Source organism: Pungitius pungitius, chromosome 8 (genome assembly GCF_949316345.1).
Source record: "Pungitius pungitius chromosome 8, fPunPun2.1, whole genome shotgun sequence".
Taxonomy (NCBI): Eukaryota; Metazoa; Chordata; class Actinopteri; order Perciformes; family Gasterosteidae; genus Pungitius; species Pungitius pungitius.
The window spans coordinates 8,391,234-8,410,151 of NC_084907.1; the positions used below are offsets into that span (position 1 = coordinate 8,391,234).

Sequence of the window (18,918 nt, forward strand, 5' to 3'; positions counted from 1 at the left end):
ATGTTTTTTTAATGTATCTCGTGATCAGTTTGAATAAATAATCAACTTAAAAAAGCAATATAAAAGCTATGGCATTGTCAAAGATTTGATGCAATGAATTGGCTGCTCTCTGCTTAAAGAGATCTGATTGAAGGTTGAAAGAATTCTAAGGAGCAATGAAATACTAGATGGTTAGTAAAGTTAGTACGTATCGTCGTGATGAGGTCTTGATACACATTGCACATACCAGCTGAAAGGTATCTCACCTGGTGACTTTGAGCAGGCGCAGCAGGCGTATACAGCGCAGCACAGAAATGCCCATGACTGACATGACGCCCATGTAAACAAGGATGAGCTCCATAATGCCAGTGGACACCACAAAGCAGTCAAAGCGATTGAAGAGGGACATGAAGTAAGATGGAAAGCCGAGAGCATACATCTTCATGAACATCTCAAGTGCAAACATAGACAGCAGCAGCTTATTGGCATTGTCTGTTGATGGTTTTGGCCAACAGTATGGTAAGACAGACAATAGACGAAAAGAGAAAACGACTGTGTCAGTGACATTCTGGAAAGAGTTGCCACTTTCAAACTAAAACTATAAAATGAATAAGTTTATACAGTGAATTGCTGTTCACAACTGACATCTGAGAATGGGATATTAATGTTAATTAAAACTATGTGACTAATCACTCTTCAATAACTAGAGATCTATTTGTGTTGCATCCATTACATCACATTACATGTAATTTAGCTGACGCCTTTATCTACAGCGATTTTCAACAAGTGCATTTCAATCATAAGGATACAAACCCAGAAGAGGGGGAAATAGGTAATTTAAAGCTCCTACCTTGCCAGTTTGTGAGTCTCTGGGACTGTCTGTGGTGTTCCATTGCGATGGCCAGTGTATTAAGGAGGACGAGCATGATCACCCACCAGTGGAATAGTTTGGACTTCACATACACTCTACATTTACGGCGTAACCAACGATTCCACTTACGAGCCAGCTTACTGCACAAAAAAAGAGAAAGACAAGTTGAATTTCTAAGAATAGTGGCCCTGAAAAAACATTATTCTTGGAATGCTTTGAAGCAGCAGCCAACTCCTTGTAATCTCTAGGGATTATTGTCATAGTAATGTTCCTCGAATCTTTATTCTTCCATGCACCTTTCAACTTGTTGACACTTTAATCTATTAAAATTGTTTAAATTTTCAAATATTCAGCTCTTATGCTTGAATTTATATAAATCAAATTCATAAACCTTTTTTAACATGGTTTTCCAATCCTCTTCAACTTTTAAATTTTTCTGCTTCGACAATCTTTCAGCTACAGACACCATTTAAACTTTGAAATGTTGACAAAAGTCTAAACTATTTTATAAAAAAACAGCGTGTTGATATCTATTCTACCTTTTTTCATAACGACTGATTAGGTTTCATTAGATTTTGGGTCCTCTTCTGACATTTATGTCTATGTAGAGAGCTAGAGTGAACCATTGGAATGTTCCAGAAATCAGAATTCGAGAAGGGTACTTTTGCCCTCATGGCCACAATATTTTTTCCGGTTTCATTATTGGTTCAAATGATGCTGTGCTTGTGATGGTCGGACTCATGTGGGTATGGAATCCCACAGATATTTACTTTCGACCTGAGGAGAGTGAGACAACGTCTGTCTCAAGCCCCATAGATTCCAATGCAAGTCTAGTGACATATTTCTAAAAGAAAAAAACAGAAGGTACACGTTTTATTGTGTATTTATTACTGCACAGACATATAAACCACACAGGCGCGTCTTGGAGCTCTCAAAAAGTACCTTATATTTTAGATAACCGTTATAGTTTTGCGCTAGAGGAAACTTATTTGAGGTGTGGATTCTGTGTAAATTTCTGTCTCCCTCTGCCCTTTGTGTGACCACCAAGAAAGAGCTTATGCGTTTCTTGGGTCTGGTGAGTTATTATTGCAGTTTTTGTAGGAATTTTATAACGGTAGTAGCCCCGCTAACAAATCTGTTGAAGGTTTGCGCAAAGTAGGGTGAATTCAGGTATATTCTGACAATTTTTATTGTTTTAAACTAACCACACACCCGTGTTATGTCATGCGCCTTCAATTATATGCTTCCTTAGCAATGTATTATTACCCCTAACTTGAACATAGCATTTTCAAGCAAGTAAAATGCTTTTTCCTTATGCTGTCCCCAAATACCTGATATCCCAATATACCTAAAGTCACGCTAAATCTGGTCAGATTTGTTTCAGTAAGCATTTGTTTGTTCTGTGTTCACCTCCTTTTCTTGTGGCCACTTGCATGGATCGTCCATTGCAAGTCAATGCAAGTGACATAGGGACAGGGCTGTGAGCGCCCAATGAGTTTTTTTCTCTCACAAATGTGACTTTTACCAGTTGAATTATTTGGTCATAGAGAAAGAGGCTCTTGCCTTTGTGTGGGGGCGCTGCAACATTTTCTCCATTCCTTGTGTTGCCCGTACTGCCGGTTGATGCAATGGTTATTATTCCTGCAATCCTTCGGTCGGGACATTCGCCACATTAAAGGCTCAAAGAATTGTGGCGGATGCTTTGTCAAGAGCACCTTGCTCTTTAGAGGTTAACTGTGTTCTCTACAGTTCAAGGTTGTCTATCTCCTTCTCCTCTGCCACATCAAACTGCATTTACAGGTTGGGGTGCTGGCTTTCAAGGAGGGGATTGGAGGGCAACTGAGAGGGTCAGCGCAGAATCTGTGAGTACAATATGAAGCAATATGCCATAAGTATTATCAAATGTATATATTTTGAGGGTTGTCAACCCGGGCAATTTTTTAGGTTGTGTAGGGATTCCTGATGGGAAATCTAATTTTTTTTGGGGGGGGGGGGGTGTGACGACGGATGAGCCACACCTGAGCCCTTCTCCATTCAGAAACCCGGAGGGTGGCAGAGAGCAAGACCTGGGCCCTGTTCCTGGGCCCTTATACGCGGTTAACTGAGTTAGGCGATTCATTTTCAGGATGAGATGATGTTGATCAGGCTTTTCGGTTCCCCATAGCAGGTTCGGCTAAATCACCATAGCAAAACATTGAAAAACATGAACCTGCTCTGGCGCAGGTTCATTGTAGCTGCTAGAATAGCTCGACACAGCCGTCTGAGACAAAACCGGCTTAAACTAGTTTTCAAGGACAATAAGGAGATTATAAAAAGTGTCAGAGTCGGACAGCAGGCAGACTCTTGGATATATCACTTGCTGATTCGTGTGTAGAGTCTCCAGGTGCACCTGCGGCGAATTGCTCATGTATCTTTTTTTCTTCTAAATAAATGTTAACTTTTAACTTGACGTGTTGGATCCTTCTCATTAACCAACTTGGGGGGATTGAAAATCCCAACACCAGAAACCCTCACATCGGCACAGGAAAAACTCGAAGAATAAACGGAAGATCCTCCACCGGGATGCACAGACTGCGATGGACGTACAGAATGAACAACGTGAAATATGTACAATATGTTCAATTCATCCAACAGAAATTATTCAAGTACACATTATCTCCTCATATGTGTTCATGATCATCTCCTGCTCGTCAGCAGAGAAAAAAAACGTTATTTATTTGTTTGCCGTTGTACCGTTAAAAAATACTTCCGCCTTCTGACGTATGATTCACACGCGCAAATTCCTGATGACTGATATCTGGTTCAAACTAATGAAACGGTTTGAGCGCCAATCCACCTTCGGGGAACCGAGATAGCCTAATGTCAATCATCTCGTTAATTTGAGCTGGATGATGGGACATTTGATCGGGTGTCTCTAGCAGGCTCACTACCATACATTGTTTGTTTTGTTGTAAACTTGTCCCTTCTAGCAGCTTGCTTGTTTGTCTCCCTGCTTTGTTGCAGTCTCAGAGCGGGCTATAATCAAGAAGAAAATAAAGAGTTTGTGCATACAAATGTGTTTGCTGCTGTTTTCATTGACAGTATTAAATGTAATTTTGATTAACAGAACTCACTCATATCAACCAATATAAATGTAACATATAACATCACATCTTTTATGAAAGGCTTAAATTATGTGACGTTCAAAAGTTAACTGTCCTGCTTAACTTTCACTTTCACTATAGAGGCTGACAAAAATCCTATTAAGGCTGTGTGAAAATAAATACACAAAGAAACTTAACTTGCTTTGCTTCTTTTTGTTGTCTAACTATGAACTAACTAGTTGTGTTTTTTGGAGCCAGGTGGGAACAGCATCAAACTGAAGGAGAACGATGTGTGTGGCGGTGTTTAGCTTCTATAGCTTGGACATATTCTGTAATATCTTGCATATATCTATGCAAGACCCCAAATCTGGGACACTTTCGCGGTCTGACGGGGGTTCTAGCGGTCGCCGGCCGGGCTTGCACAACCTCACATGCTCCGTTCTGGCCACCCTGCACCCGCGCACTCACTGGTCTGATGCGTCACAACTTCACAACAACCGGGAGTTTTTTGCGCGTCATTGACTTAGCAGGCTGTAATTGGAAATCTGGACTGGAGCTGTCCCGACCGGGACAAATCAAAATTGCCCATAATTAGGGATGTCCCGGGTAATACGGGACGGTTGGCAACCCTACCTTGCATATAAGTTAATAAATGTCTTTGCTGTTGTGGTTTTTATTGACAGTATTGATGGAATCTCCTCTGCCGTAAGATTGCAATATTATTTTTAGGTGAAAGTACATGGCTTAACTGATTTAATTTGAATTTAAAATAATCGTAAAATGTTGTTCTCTCAGCCTGAACTATATCATGCTCCGTAGGAAAAGCCTAGCTTTCTCAATTAATTGATATAAGATTATCTTTTCTATCTGGGTTTTATTCGTTTTTCAGCTTTCAGGGCTTTAACTGTCAAACGCAGCAGGTTGCAAGGCAACGGGAGCAGGGTAGGTAAAGCAGATAACACGAGCAGTAGTCCAGACCGTCCCACTTCAGAGACAGCTTAGTTCAGCCTTTGCTGATGTTAGAGGACCTAGCCCAGATCTACCGCGAAGACTGGGTCCTACAAGGATGCAGCCTAGGCAATTGAAACTCAGCCATTGCTGTCATTGGAGGACCGAGCCCACGTACCGTAAAGGCTGGATTCTCATGAGGATGCACCCAGCCAAATAAGACACAGCTAATATCTCGCCTTCTATCATATGCTTGGATCTCAAAACAAGGATGAGGTTCAGGCTGGTTTGATGAATCAGTTTGTATGTTCAAACACAAGGACCAGATATTCTAGAACGCTGACAGAAAATCAGGATTCTCAATATGTTAAATATGAAGAAAACATTTTTTAATAACTGACTAGTAATAGATGATCATCTGTATGGTGTCCATTTTGTTGACACTTCCAGTCTCTGATCCATTTTCTGTCTTGAGCAAGCCTGTTGAAAAAACAAAAAACAAATGTTCTTTAGATCATATCATGTCTTTATTTGTTTATTCTTTGTCTTCAGGCGATATGTCAGGACGCAATATTTATATCATGTAACTGGAATTTTTATAAACATTTGCTGTGAAAAGAGTGGTGCAAAATCCCAAAGAAAAGTTTTTAGTGTAAGAATAAATAATAAAAAAAAATATTGTTGGAATGTGTTAAGCATTCCAAGTATTGTTCCTCTAATCTTTATTCCGACTTCATCTTCCGTGGCACCTTTCAACTCCTTCACACTTTCAGCTATTAAAACCATTCAAATATTATAAATGTTCAGCTCCTTACAGACATTCCTGCTCAGATTTTTAGCTCATAATTGAATTTATATTAATTAAAATCTTCCACTTTTTTAACATGGTTTCCAATGGATTTAATCTTCCTCTCGAAACTTTTTTCTGCTTCACCAAAAGTCTAAACTAATTAGTTATAAACAGCTTGTTGAAATATATAGTTTTTTCATAATGACTGATTACGTTTCATTAGTTCTTGGGTCCGTTTCTGAGTTTTACATTAATCTGTATTGCGTTTCTTAGAGTGCAGACCGAGCATCTAGAGCAGACATGGGCAAACTACGGCCCGCGGGCCACATACGGCCCGTTAGGCTTTTTAATCCGGCCCGCCGAACTTGTCCAAATTATAGTAAAAACCTCCTTTTTTTCCCCTTTCCCTGCAATGCCCACGTTTCCCCAATAGATGGCGCACTCAAAACACATTGACCGTTGTTGGAGTGGCGCGTATTTTCACTTCGTTTCACGTCACCATTAAGCCCTTCTGTGAAAATGAGCGGACCATAGAGAAGGAAACTGGACAGCGAATGCCGAGTGTTTAATAACTGAAGTCCGATCAACGGCTGTATGTCTGATATGCCAAGAAGCTGTTGCGGTTTTCAAAGAGTACAATATCAGCCGTCACTTTGCCACGAAGCATGCAAACTATGCTAGCAAGCAGTCAACACAAGAACGGGCGGCTAATGCTCAGAGGTTGGCAGCTAATTTACAGAGTCAACAGAACTTTTTTCACCGACAAACTGCAATTCAAGAGTCAAGTACCAAGGCAAGTTATTTGCTGGCATTCAAATTAGCAAAGGCTAGCAAGCCTTTCTCCGAAGGCGAGTTTTTAAAAGAGTGCATGGTAGAGACAGCAGGTCTCTTGTGTCCGGAGAGCAAAGCCAAGTTTGAAAAAATCAGTTTAGCACGCAGGACAGTGACTCGCCGCGTGGAACTGATTGACGAAGATATAGTCAGCGAGTTAAACAAAAAGGCGGAGTCCTTTAAGTTATATTCACTAGCACTGGATGAAAGTAACGACATAAAAGACACTGCTCAGCTCCTAATTTTTATCCGAGGGATTAACGACAGTTTTGAGATAACTGAGGAGCTTTTGAGCATGGAATCACTGAAAGGGAAAACGCGAGGAGAGGACTTATATGAACAGGTGTCTGCTGTCATCGAGAGAATGAAGCTACCTTGGAGTAAACTTGCCAATGTCACCACGGATGGATCGCCAAATTTAACTGGAAAAAACATCGGGCTGCTGAAAAGAATCCAGGATAAAGTGAAAGAAGAAAACCCTGACCAGGATGTTATTTTACTTCACTGCATCATTCATCAGGAGTCTCTGTGTAAGTCTGTATTGCAGCTTAATCACGTCGTGGATCCCGTTGTAAAACTTGTTAACTTCATACGAGCAAGGGGACTTAATCATCGTCAGTTCATTACGTTCCTGGAAGAAACTAATGCGGATCACCAGGACCTACTTTACCACTCTCGCGTCCGCTGGTTAAGTTTGGGGAAAGTGTTTCAACGAGTCTGGGAGCTCAAAGACGAGATTCGCTCATTTTTTAATTTAATGGGGAAATCCAAAGAATTCCCCGAGCTGAGCGACACAAACTGGCTTTGTGACTTTGCGTTTACTGTGGACATATTTTCACACATGAATGAGCTGAACGTGAAGCTACAGGGGAAAGATCAGTTTGCGCACGACATGTACACAAATGTGAGAGCCTTCAAATCCAAGCTGGTTTTATTCTCCAGGCAAATGTCAAACAAATCTTTCGCACATTTCCCCACACTAGCCGTGCAGAAAGAGGCCGCCCGAAATGCGAAGAAATACTGCAAATCACTGGACGATCTGCACAGAGAATTTTGCCGTCGGTTCTGTGATTTTGAAAAAATTGACAAGTCACTTCAACTGGTGTCCTGTCCCCTGTCACAAGACCCCGAATCGGCACCGCAGTAGCTGCAATTGGAACTGATCCATCTTCAGTCTGACTCCGTCTCAAAGGAGAAGTTCAAGTCTCTTAAACTGAATGACTTTTACGCTTCACTTAACGAGACCGCGTTTCCAAACCTCCGGAGGACGGCGCAGAAGATGCTGGTGTTGTTTGGCTCGACCTACGTGTGTGAGCAGACGTTTAGCGTCATGAAAATCAACAAAGCCCATCACAGATCCAAGTTAACTGACCAACATCTCAGATCTGTCCTGAGAATTGCCACAACAAAACTAACTCCAGACTTTGATGCACTGGCAAAAAAGGGAGACCAACAACGCTGTTCCCACTGAAATGGTGATTTTTTCTGCTGTGTTATGAAAAAATGCATATGGAAAGTTTGGAAGTGCGTCTTTTAATTAAGAGCAATGCGCATTTACGCACAGCAGCGGTACAGTAGCTTAATTAACACGCCGCACATCGCTCTTAATTTAAATTTAAATTTTCAGCTGCAGGTAGGATATTTAATACAGCGTATGTCTGTGTGCTTGGCAACGATACACGTGTACTGTTTGCGCGTGAAGGCGAGGGCGTCCGTGGCGAGTTTGTAGAGCGCGCGGTCAGGACAATCCATCCATGATTTTGCGGAGTTTAACACATGTAGATATTATTGAGCTTGAGTATTTCGTTGTGTAATAATATGTTTTGAATGTTGAAAGTGATTCCATTTTTCAATAAATGTTGATTTCTTTAAATTTGCACCTTCGATTGAAACTTATTAAAAACAGACGCAATCTTGATAAATCACAGTGCGTATGTTATTTTAATCTATTTACATTTCCTCCTCCCAGTATCTGCGAAATAGTATGTAAATGCCATATCTTGCATATTCCTTGAGACAAATTTATTAACTGATAAGGGCTATTTTTCACATTTGAAAGACAGTTAATAAATTGGGTTGTAGTGTTCTTACTGTGCTATGAGGTTTGCACACACTACATTTAATACTTTAGTATATCCGGCCCAAACACTCCCTCCAAATGCTCCTGGCCCGGCCCCTCTGTCAAATTTTAGAACCCATTGTGGCCCCCTGATCTAGAGTGAGAACAGAGTCAGATTCCGGTAAAAATGGCACTTATGGAATCCCACAGTTATTTACTTTTTGCGTGAGGAGCCTGAGAGTGAGACAAAGTCTGTCTCAAGCTCCATAGGCTCCAATACAAATCTAGGGACATATTTCAAAAAAAAAAAAAGAAGGTACTCGTTTTGAAAACTGCCGGCAGAGCCATTTTAAGACACGGTGAGACAAACTGAGGTAAACTACACTGATGCGTTAGGTAGAGTGTTGGGTCCCTCAAAATTATTTTTTTGATACCCTTCATAGTTTTGCTCCAGGGGACATTTGTTTGAGGTGAGGATTCTGTAAAATTGCTGTCTCTCTTTGCCTTTTGAGCTTGTTAGTGATCGCAGATGCTCCGTTGGCAAGGTTACTCACAGACGCGCACGGCTGTCTTTGACTCAAGCAGAGGACATTTCAGAACCTTCCTTTCCTTCTCTCCACCCCCCTCACCCTCCCCAGCTGATCTGTTGCCGTGGATACTTGCACTTGTACTCTGTCTCACACAGCTGAACCATAACAGCTGATTATTAGAGTCACATGAGGCAGCTATGCTTTCTGTCAGACATCTCTCACTTCCTTACCCTGTTCCCTCCTTTTCTCCCCCCCAAACCCATCATTTCAAAGGAAACCCCCATGGCGGGAATTCTTACTCTACAACTGATTAGTAGAGTCACATGACACAACTAAGCTTTCTGTCAACAGACAGCTTTGCTTTTTCTCAACAGACTGTAATTTCTTAGTTTGAATAACAAATATTCTGTCTCTCAAACCCCCCCAATACAATCATTTAATGATTATCTTCGTTTAACAATGAAGCTCAGGATAAAACTTTTTTGTTGAATACTTATTGCTCTTTCAAACAGTACTACAACCACTACTAATATTGCTAGTACTTCTGGTAGTACTTCTAGTATTTCAACTGTTATTAATACTAAAATGACTTTTACCACTACTAATAATACTACTGCTTCAAGTAGTACTTCTAGTACTTCAACTGATTAATACTAAAAAGATTTTTACTACTACTAATATTACTAGTACTTTATTTTATTTAAACTGGACTTACTACTAAAATGACTCTTCCACTCATACTAGTATTGGTAGTATTACAAATACTATTTTTTGTAGTAGTGGCACTGCAACTTATAGTACTTTTTATAGTAGTAAGAGTACTAGTACTACTAGTATTTATATTGCTATTAATACTTCAACTACTTTAACTACCCCCCTCCCTTTATTCTTAATCACTCACTCACTGTCTCTTTCCCTATCTCTTTATTTCTACCCGTCTCTCTCTTCCTTTGCTTCTCTCTCCTTTCATCCCCATCTCATCTCACAATTTCAAAATAAACGGCCCCATGGAGGAAATTCTTAATGTTTGATGAAGCCTAACTAAATAACTTCTTAGTTTGAATAACAAATATTCTGTCTCTCAACTCCCAAATCCATTATTTCCAAATGAATGTCTCTGTCAATACGCGGGGTGCGAGGGCAAGGAGGGAGGACTCAGACGCGGAGTAATGAAAAAATATAAGGACTTTAATAGTCGAAAACTCGATATAAAAATCACCCCAACCAAAAAAAGGACCGAAAGGAGGCGAAAACAAAACAGACAAAAAAACAGGGACCTGGACTTTGAAAACACAAACAGACTTACTTTGACAAGACGCAGAACGTCGACATGTAATGACGCCACACAAGACAAGAGACTCACAGGGCTTAAATACACAAGGGAGGTGCAGGTGATTGGACACAGGTGGAAACGATCAGGCACGGCAGACAATCACAGGGGAAGACAGGACAAGGCAGGAAGTTACCCAGGGACACAAGAGACATTGAACTACAAGACAAGAACCCAAACCGTGACAGTCTCAATGAGTGTCTGTACCTCAATCATGAAGCTGTTTTGTTGAAATACTTATTGCTCTTTCAAATACTAGTACGACTACTACTAGTACTACCAATATTACTTCTAAAACTGATTCTGCTTCTACCTTTACTAATACTACTCGTATTTTAACTGATAATACTAAAAAGACTCCTACCACTATAAAAGGGTACAATTAGTTTTATATACTGCTTAATACTTCAAATACTACTAATAATACTACTAGTAAGTAGGTATTACTACCAATGAAACTACTTGTAAGAGCCATTATGCTCTCAAAGGGCTGTTGTAGTTCCACTGGAGAACACTGGGTGGAGTATGGCTTTAAGGTATATAGATAATCAGAGAGCAGGGGAGGCCAGGTGTTATGGGGAAGCAAACAGTTTTTGACCGTCAGAATCAAGAATCATGGTGGACCATAACTATTGATTGCAATGTGTTTGAGCATCAGAACCGAGCCAAAATAAAGAAGATAAATGCAGTATTGGAATGGAAGTGGATTTGTTTGGAACCACGCGTCAGATAGCCCTACAAACACCTCTAACTAGTGACAAGATGGTAAATTGTCGCTACACTACTATTACTACCAATAATAGTATTGCTATAGCTATTATTACAACTACTAATGTTACTACTATGACTAACAGTATTTATACTACAACTGATAATACTAGTTCTACTAATAACACTATTGTAGTTTTTCTAATACTTCTTCTGCTGCTTGTACAACTAGTACCACAATTACAACTATAATACTACTACTAATATTACTACAAAAATACATTTTTCATTCTTCTCAGCTTTTTTCCTCTTTCGGTTTCTGCCATTTCTGTATTTTCAGCAGTTTATTGAAATTTGTATTGGAGCAATGTATCTTTTCTGCCATGTATATATTTAGGCAATTCTTTGTATTTCATTTAAGCTTTTGTCATCCATCTATTTTCAGCAAATCTATTCATATTCATTTCAGCTTTTCCAATTTCTGTATTTTCAGCAATTCGTTTCAGCTTTTCGGATCTCTATATATTCAACAATCTATTCAAATTATTTTTAACTTTTTTGTGAAATTAATTTCAGCTTTTAGCACTCCAACGCATTTTCTGCAGGAAATGCATTTTCTAGTTATCATTCCCCTTTCTATGTGGGATTGGGGCCCTTATCATATTCAAAAACAAAATTTTCGAATGCGCATCAGAAGTGCGGAAGATTTAGAATATCTACATTTTTCGCACTTCTGATGCGCACTTGGGGATAAAAAAAAATAGCCCTGGGGAAATTTTTGCCCAGTTTCACTGATTGACTTGAAATTTTGCACACAGCTGTTTTTGCGTACTCCTCCCAGACGCTTGGTCCGATTCGTATTATTAGGTCAAAGCCATCTAAAGTTATACTAGTATCTAAAGAGTTTTGGTGGAACTACCTGGCCGTGGCCTGGCGTCCATTGTTGATCTACATGTATGACGATTTTTGGACATATGTGAAACAGAGAGACTGAAAATGAAGTCTCTTGGGACCATGCTCTAAAATGACCAGGAAATCAGTTAAAAAACATTTTGTGAATATTTCCTCTATTCTTTGCACTTTCTAGACGCAATACTTTGACTAACTCCTCCCTGGGACTTTGTCACAGCCACTTCAAAACCATCCCAAGGCGTTGGTGATTAAATTTATTAAAAACACTTTGCAGCAAGGCAAGTAGCCCTGTGGTGAGGTATTCCGTTTATGAAACCAGACTCAGGCTTGAATACCAGCCCCAACATTGGTTTATTTTGTCTTTTTTCTCCTTTTGACTGTTTTATATATGCACTGCATAGATTTACAAAGTATGTATGTATGTGTAAGTGTCTCAATAATGTGTGAGAAACCATTTCAATTGTGAACGTTAGAGTGTTTCATTAGTAAGTGTAAGAGTGTCTCAGTAGTGAAATCTTTCGCACTTCAGTGTCTGAAATTGTTTTTCCTATTGCGATTCCCGGAGCTCTTTCACCTCTGTGGAATTTCTGGACATTCTAGTCAAAGGTGTGCTCACCTTTACTCATGCGGTGAGACGCCAGAGGAGAGGAAAATGGGCCGGCTCGTTAGTGCGACTCCGCAAGTGGGGTTCTCACAAACCGCTGCCAGGCATCTTTCTCTCTAACGTGCGCTCACTGTGCAACAAACTGGACGAACTTCAGCTGCTGGTGAGAAGAGACAAGAGACTTTTCTTCATCCTCCATTTTATGCTTCACGGAGACCTGGCTCTGTGGATTGATACAGGACTCTAGCGCCGTGTGGAGCGGACCAACCCGGACTCTTTCGTTATTATCCTCGGGGACTTTAACAAAGGAAACCTCAGCCACGAACTTTCTAAGTTCAAACAGTTTATCAAATGCCCGACCAGAGACTACCGCAAGCAGGACTTATCACGCCGTCCCTCGTGCTACTCTGGGACACTCTGATCATGTCATGGTGCACCTGATTCCTGCATACATGCAGAAACTAAAGCTCTGCAAACCTGAGGTGAGGGAATCCAAGAACCAGCGAGGCACTAGAGGATCTTTGGGCGTGTTTTGACTGCACAGACTGGGATGTTTTCAGGACTGATTCTGACAATCTGGATGAGTTCACAGAGGCTGTAACTTCATACATTAGCTTCTGTGAGGACAGCTGTGTACCATGTGCCCGACTCCACCTAAAAGTGGATTACTGCCTGTCCGACAGGAAGCAGCACGTCAAGCTGGGGAAACATGCCTCTGCCTCTCGGTCCATCAGCACCGGTTCCCTCCAAGGCTGCACCTCCAGTCACCAGTCCGTCAAGCTCCTGAAGTTTGCGGATGACACCACCCTTATTGGAATGATCTCTGGTGGGGATGAGTCCGCCTACAGGTGGGAGTCTGACCACCTGGTGACGTGGTGCAGCGAGAACAACCTGGAGCTCAATGCGCTGAAGACAGTGGAGATGGTTGTGAACTACATGAAGTATGCACTCCCACCTTTCCCCTTCACCCTATGTGACTCCCCCGTCACCACTGTGGATTCCTTCCGCTTCCTGGGCTCCATCATCACCCAGGATCTCAAGTGGGAGCTGAACATCAGCTCCATCACGAAAAAAAGGCTCAGCAGAGGATGTTCTTCCTGAGGCAGCTGAAGAAATTCAACCCTGCCACAGACGATGATGGTGCACTTCTACACGGCCATCATCGAGTCCATCCTCTGCTCCTCCATCACCGCGTGGTACGCTGCAGCCACAGCCAAGGACAAGGGCAGGTTGCAGCGTGTCATCCGCTCTGCAGAGAGGTTGATTGGCTGCAATCTGCCGTCTCTCCAGGACTCTTTCGCTTCCAGGACTTTGAAGCGGGCCAGAAAGATTGTAGCCGACCCGTCTCACCCCGGACATAAACTTTTTGTGCCCCTTCCATCCAGCAGGAGGCCGAGGTCCATCAGGACTAAGACCTCCCGCCACACTAACAGTTTCTTCCCTTCGGCAGTCGGGCTCATCAACAGAGCCCGGGTTCCCCCCTGACTGACTCTCACTCTCTACATGCACATACACTTTCTGTTACCTGGTGCATTTTATCGTTATTTCTTAACTTACTAACCTACAGCATATATTGTATTATATTTTTGTCTTATTTCTGCACAATGTTGCCCATTATTGTACTGTCTACAGTCATGCATCAACCGCCAAGTCAAATTCCATGTATGTCCGACATACTATGGCAATAAACGTTTCCTGATTTCTGACATTAGCTACAGCTATGCTGTGTGTAGGTAAAGCTAACCCTTACATTGATGCTAAGTACTTTGTGTAAGTGACTTTTTATAACCCCCTTAGACATTTCATTGAGTACTCTGAGGACGACAGTGAGAAAGAAAATCCTCTTTAGGTCTGTTATCATTCTATCCATAATAATACGCTGTTTGATGGCAATTTTTTATAAAGTATCAGATATAATAGCACTTTTTAAAATATATTTTAGATGTCCTCCCTGGCAACCATGAGAGGACATGAGATAAACTATGTTGCATCCTGGCCTGCATCTTTAGCAATGATGTTGGGAAGAGCATCAACTGGAGAGGGAAAATGGAGAAAAGCACTTCAGCCAGAGGACATCACTGCTTAAGTAACTAATATTTAATGAAAACAAAGTCTTCAAACGTACACATTGGCATGTTTCCCAGATCTTCTTTTTTTTACTTTAAGACTGTATGTCTGCTATGTTGCACTACTTGTGTGATTACAGATTATTTATGGTAGAATGTATTTTTTCCATTGATGAACATTCAATGATATATTCTGAACAAATAATTAGGTCCATAGATCCTCTAACTTTTTGAAATCCACGTTGATAAGGGTGTTGTCATTCCCCTAGTCTCGATATATTAAGTCAATCGGTCTTATGATTCTCTCCATAATCTTCCGTAGATGAGAAGTTAGGGCCATGGGTCCATAATTTGTTTGATTAATCTTTGCCTGCTTTCCTGAATGCAATAATCACAGCCTCTATCCATGAACTAGGTAGTCTCCCCACTTCAAACACCTTATTATGAAACAATAAAAATGTCATCCTTGCTCACAGACATGGCCAAGCTTAAGAAGCCCGAAACACATCACTACTGGACAAGATACGTAAATTGAAAGGTCAGAACTGGGTCGAAAAAAATCTGAAAACAGATTACAGATTTTATAGTGAGATAATTGACCAGATATGTGTGTGGCTGGATCGGTAATGGTAAATGTTATATGGACAGTACTTGTAGCGCTTTTCTATTCTTGCACTGTAGTCACAGCTACCAGGACACAGCATCACACTGTTTAGCAGGGCCTCAGATCATGTTTTGATTGAGATAGTATTATGAAAGATGAGCTTGTTGGACTTTTTGGGGGCGTAGACAGACTCAAAATCAACTCTATCTATTGGGTCTATGAAAATCTTGAATTCTAAAATGTTAATGAAAGCTGCAATCAAAAAAAATCTAGGCATTTTCAAGCCATGTTATTTATATTTCTTATTTCAATATATTTTCAATTATGTGCCTTGTTTCTTACCTTGTCCTTCCTGGTCATTGTCCATGACCTCGGCCTGAGTTATCCACTCCATATATCCCTTGAGGTCCTCATCAAGCTGCTGGGTTTCCCTCAGCTTTTGAAATTCTCCTCGGGACTTGGCCTTCTCTCGCTCTTTTGTGAACTCCCTAGTTGGAAACAAGACAAGTCATATGAACTAAAGAGAAGTACAAATACATGGCTGCTTAAAGAGTAACTCACTTTTATGAAAAATATGAAGTGAAGAAGAGTAGCTAGGTTATGGCTAGGTTCATTCTTACCCACTGAGCACGCCCAGAACCAAGTTTAACACGAAGAAGGAGCCAACCAGGATGAGCGTAGTAAAAAAGATCCATGGCCATTCCATTCCTATAGCATCATTGACCTGTACAGAGCATATGTTTCTATCTTTATGAAAGAAAAGAAGTATAACTTGAATTTGGTAATAACCAACAAAGATCTGAGAATATATGTTGCCTAGCATACAACTCTTCTAGCAAATTACCTTGGAAAAATGCTTGGCATTGTGACATTAGTTTCAGCTAAGAAATGGGGAATTGGTCAAATGTTTTATGTATTAGGCGTAGATAATGATGTGTTGACCCGTGGAAGTGTAGAATCTAGTGTAGCCTTGGGGTCCCAGAAGCGAGCAAGGAGGATTGTAGGCAACCCCTCTAACCGTGAAAATAAATAGTTTGAGGCCCTTCCCTCTGGCAGAAGGCCCTGCTGAGACCTGCTGCTGCCATCAGTATGGAGTGTGGCCTCTGCAGTCTGTTCTTTGAATCTTTATGTTGGAATGCATTGATGCATTCCAACATAACAGCCCCCTCAACCAATTCCATAATTTCAAAACAAAAGCAGCAATGGTTATCTGTAATTTAACCACGAAGCTCAGGATAAAGCTGATTCGTTGATTGCTTATTGCTCTTTCAAATAGTACTACAACCACTCCTAATATTGCTAGTACTGCAAGTAGTACTTCTAATACATCAGCTGGTATTAATACTTAAATAAATGAATTTTGCTACTGATATTACTAGTACTTATAGTAGTACTACTGGTATTTCAACTGGTATTAATACTAAAATGACTCACTTCAACTAATACTATTCCTACCAGTAGTGCAATTTATAGTATTAAAAGTAGTACTACTAGTATTTCTAATGGAATATATTTAACTCTTTTAAATGCTTCATTTGTATAACCAGTTTATTAATTGCAAGTGCTGAGATGGCAAAGGCCATGGTATAAGAGCTGAAGTGTTTCGCTCTGATGTCCTCAGCGTCCTAGCTGTAGAGCCTAAACAAAGTGTTCAAGTTTTCTGTTGACGCCACCAATAACTGACCCAACAAGGTGGTCAAGGTTTCTGTTGACGCCACCGATAACTGAACTTGGGTATAAGAACTGCCTCGCTCTGTTGGGGGGCAAGGAGGTTCTTGACAGTCTGCAGAGCACGTAGCTGTTGTGACCGTGCAACAAAATAAACGGAGACATATTTGACTCAGAGCCTTTGTTTCTTACTTTACGATTGTCTGTGCAAAATCTTCCACCACAGTCCTTCTTCCTGTTTAATTTTGTAGTTTCATGTCTCTTGTGTCCCTGGGTTAGCTTTACTTCCTGCCTTCTCCTGTGATCGTTTCCACCGGTGTCCAATCACCTGCACCTCCCTAGTGTATTTAAGCCCAGTGTGCCTGTTCTCCCCTGTCGTGTCATTGTCTAACATTAACTGTGGTGGTTTTGTCCACGGCTGCCTGTTTGGATATATTAAAGAGCACTTCCTGAAAGTCCTGCATTTGAATCCTCCCTCAACCTGCACCAGCACTTGTACGTGACACGTCGCTTTCCCTATCTCTCTCTCTCTCTGTGTATTTATACCCTACTATCTTCTATCATCCGTGTCTCTAGTTTTCTCTCCTACTAGTAGTTCTTCTAAAAATGATTCTTACTTCTTAGTAAAAAAAATATTTTTTGTGTTCTTTTCAGTTTCTGCCATTTCTGTATTTTCAGCAGCTTTTTTGAATCGTATTGAGCTTCTGCTATGTACTGTATGTTTTCTGCCATGTATATATGTCAGTAATTATTTCTATGTCATTTAAACCTCTCATCCATGTATTTTCAGCAAATCTCTTTAAATTCATTTCAGCTTCTTCCATTTCAGTATTTTCAGCAATTCGTTTTAAATTCATTTCATTTTTCTGATGTCTGTATTTTCAACAATGTTTTTCTTCATTTATTTGCCATTCTTTCAAATTCCTTTCAGTTTTTCTCATTTCTGTATTTTCATCAACTTTCTGAAATTTCAGCTTTTTGCATTCCAACGCATTTTCAGCAGGAAATTTTCTAGTTATTTGCGTTAATCTGTTATTGAAGACTGTCTCTGTTAAATCACAGATATGCTGTTCGATACCACCTCTATAGATTATGCTCACAACAGACACACAGCACTTTTCATACTGTCACGAATAGTTTCTTTCCTGTTTTATTTTGGTATTAGGAGATCAGTTTTCCCAAAATGGAATCTCAGAAAGAAAAGAGGTTAAAGTCACTCAACTTTGCAGGCCAAGCACACCTGGTCGTTGGCCGAGTGGCTACTCACCTCACCCAGGACGCAGGAGACTGGGGTTTGAATCCTGCATATCCCAGTCTGATTTTCTTTTTTTCTTTTTTTTTTAATGCAAGCAGGGGTTATAATTTTGCACAGGCATCTGCGGGCAGTCTAGGCCACACTCTTAAAATTACTGCAGAATTTTCTAGTTAATATTAGTGACATTCTATATTATATATGTCGGTGGTTACATCTGAATCAGTGCCGGCTGGCAAATAGAGGCCAATGATGATTTAACTGGCTGGTTCCCCTTTAGGAATCCGGAATCGTTTATTGCAATGTGAGACATACAAGGAATTTGACTTGGAGGTTGGTGCATGACGGAATACAGTACGACAACAGACAACGTAGTGCAGGAATGAGATGAAAATAAAATATAGTGAAATATATGCTATGGGTTAGTAAGCTAAGAAATAAAGATAAAATAAAGATGAACAGGCCTTCGCCTCTCCTTCCAAAGTAAATGTAAATGAAATGTAGGATCACCTTCGTTTAGACAAGGCAAAGGACATCAAGAAATATTCATCTTAAAATGTAAACTACACACACTCACACACTCGATGACCATGTGTCTACAGATTCCAAAGCATCAAGCCAACCTCTACAACAAAGGACTTGTGAATCAATGATCAAAATGTCACTAAATAATTTTGATCGCC

At 40.5% G+C, this 18,918-nt stretch overlaps 1 protein-coding gene across 4 annotated transcripts in view; it reads right to left on the minus strand.

Annotated features, from left to right (window-relative positions):
• Positions 1-18,918, minus strand: part of LOC119193902 (dihydropyridine-sensitive L-type skeletal muscle calcium channel subunit alpha-1-like) — a 111,019-nt gene that overhangs the window by 82,736 nt on the left and 9,365 nt on the right. For all 4 annotated transcript variants that reach the window (XR_009956804.1, XM_062563886.1, XM_062563887.1 and 1 more), the window contains exons 7-11: positions 15,936-16,039; positions 15,658-15,803; positions 5,283-5,361; positions 830-990; positions 246-471 (exon numbers count right to left, since the gene is read on the minus strand). Coding sequence is in view for 3 of the 4 variants with exons in the window: in XM_062563886.1 (XP_062419870.1) it covers positions 246-471; positions 830-990; positions 5,283-5,361; positions 15,658-15,803; positions 15,936-16,039 (716 nt within the window). In the remaining variant the exon portion in view is untranslated. The remainder of the gene's footprint in view (positions 1-245; positions 472-829; positions 991-5,282; positions 5,362-15,657; positions 15,804-15,935; positions 16,040-18,918) is intronic.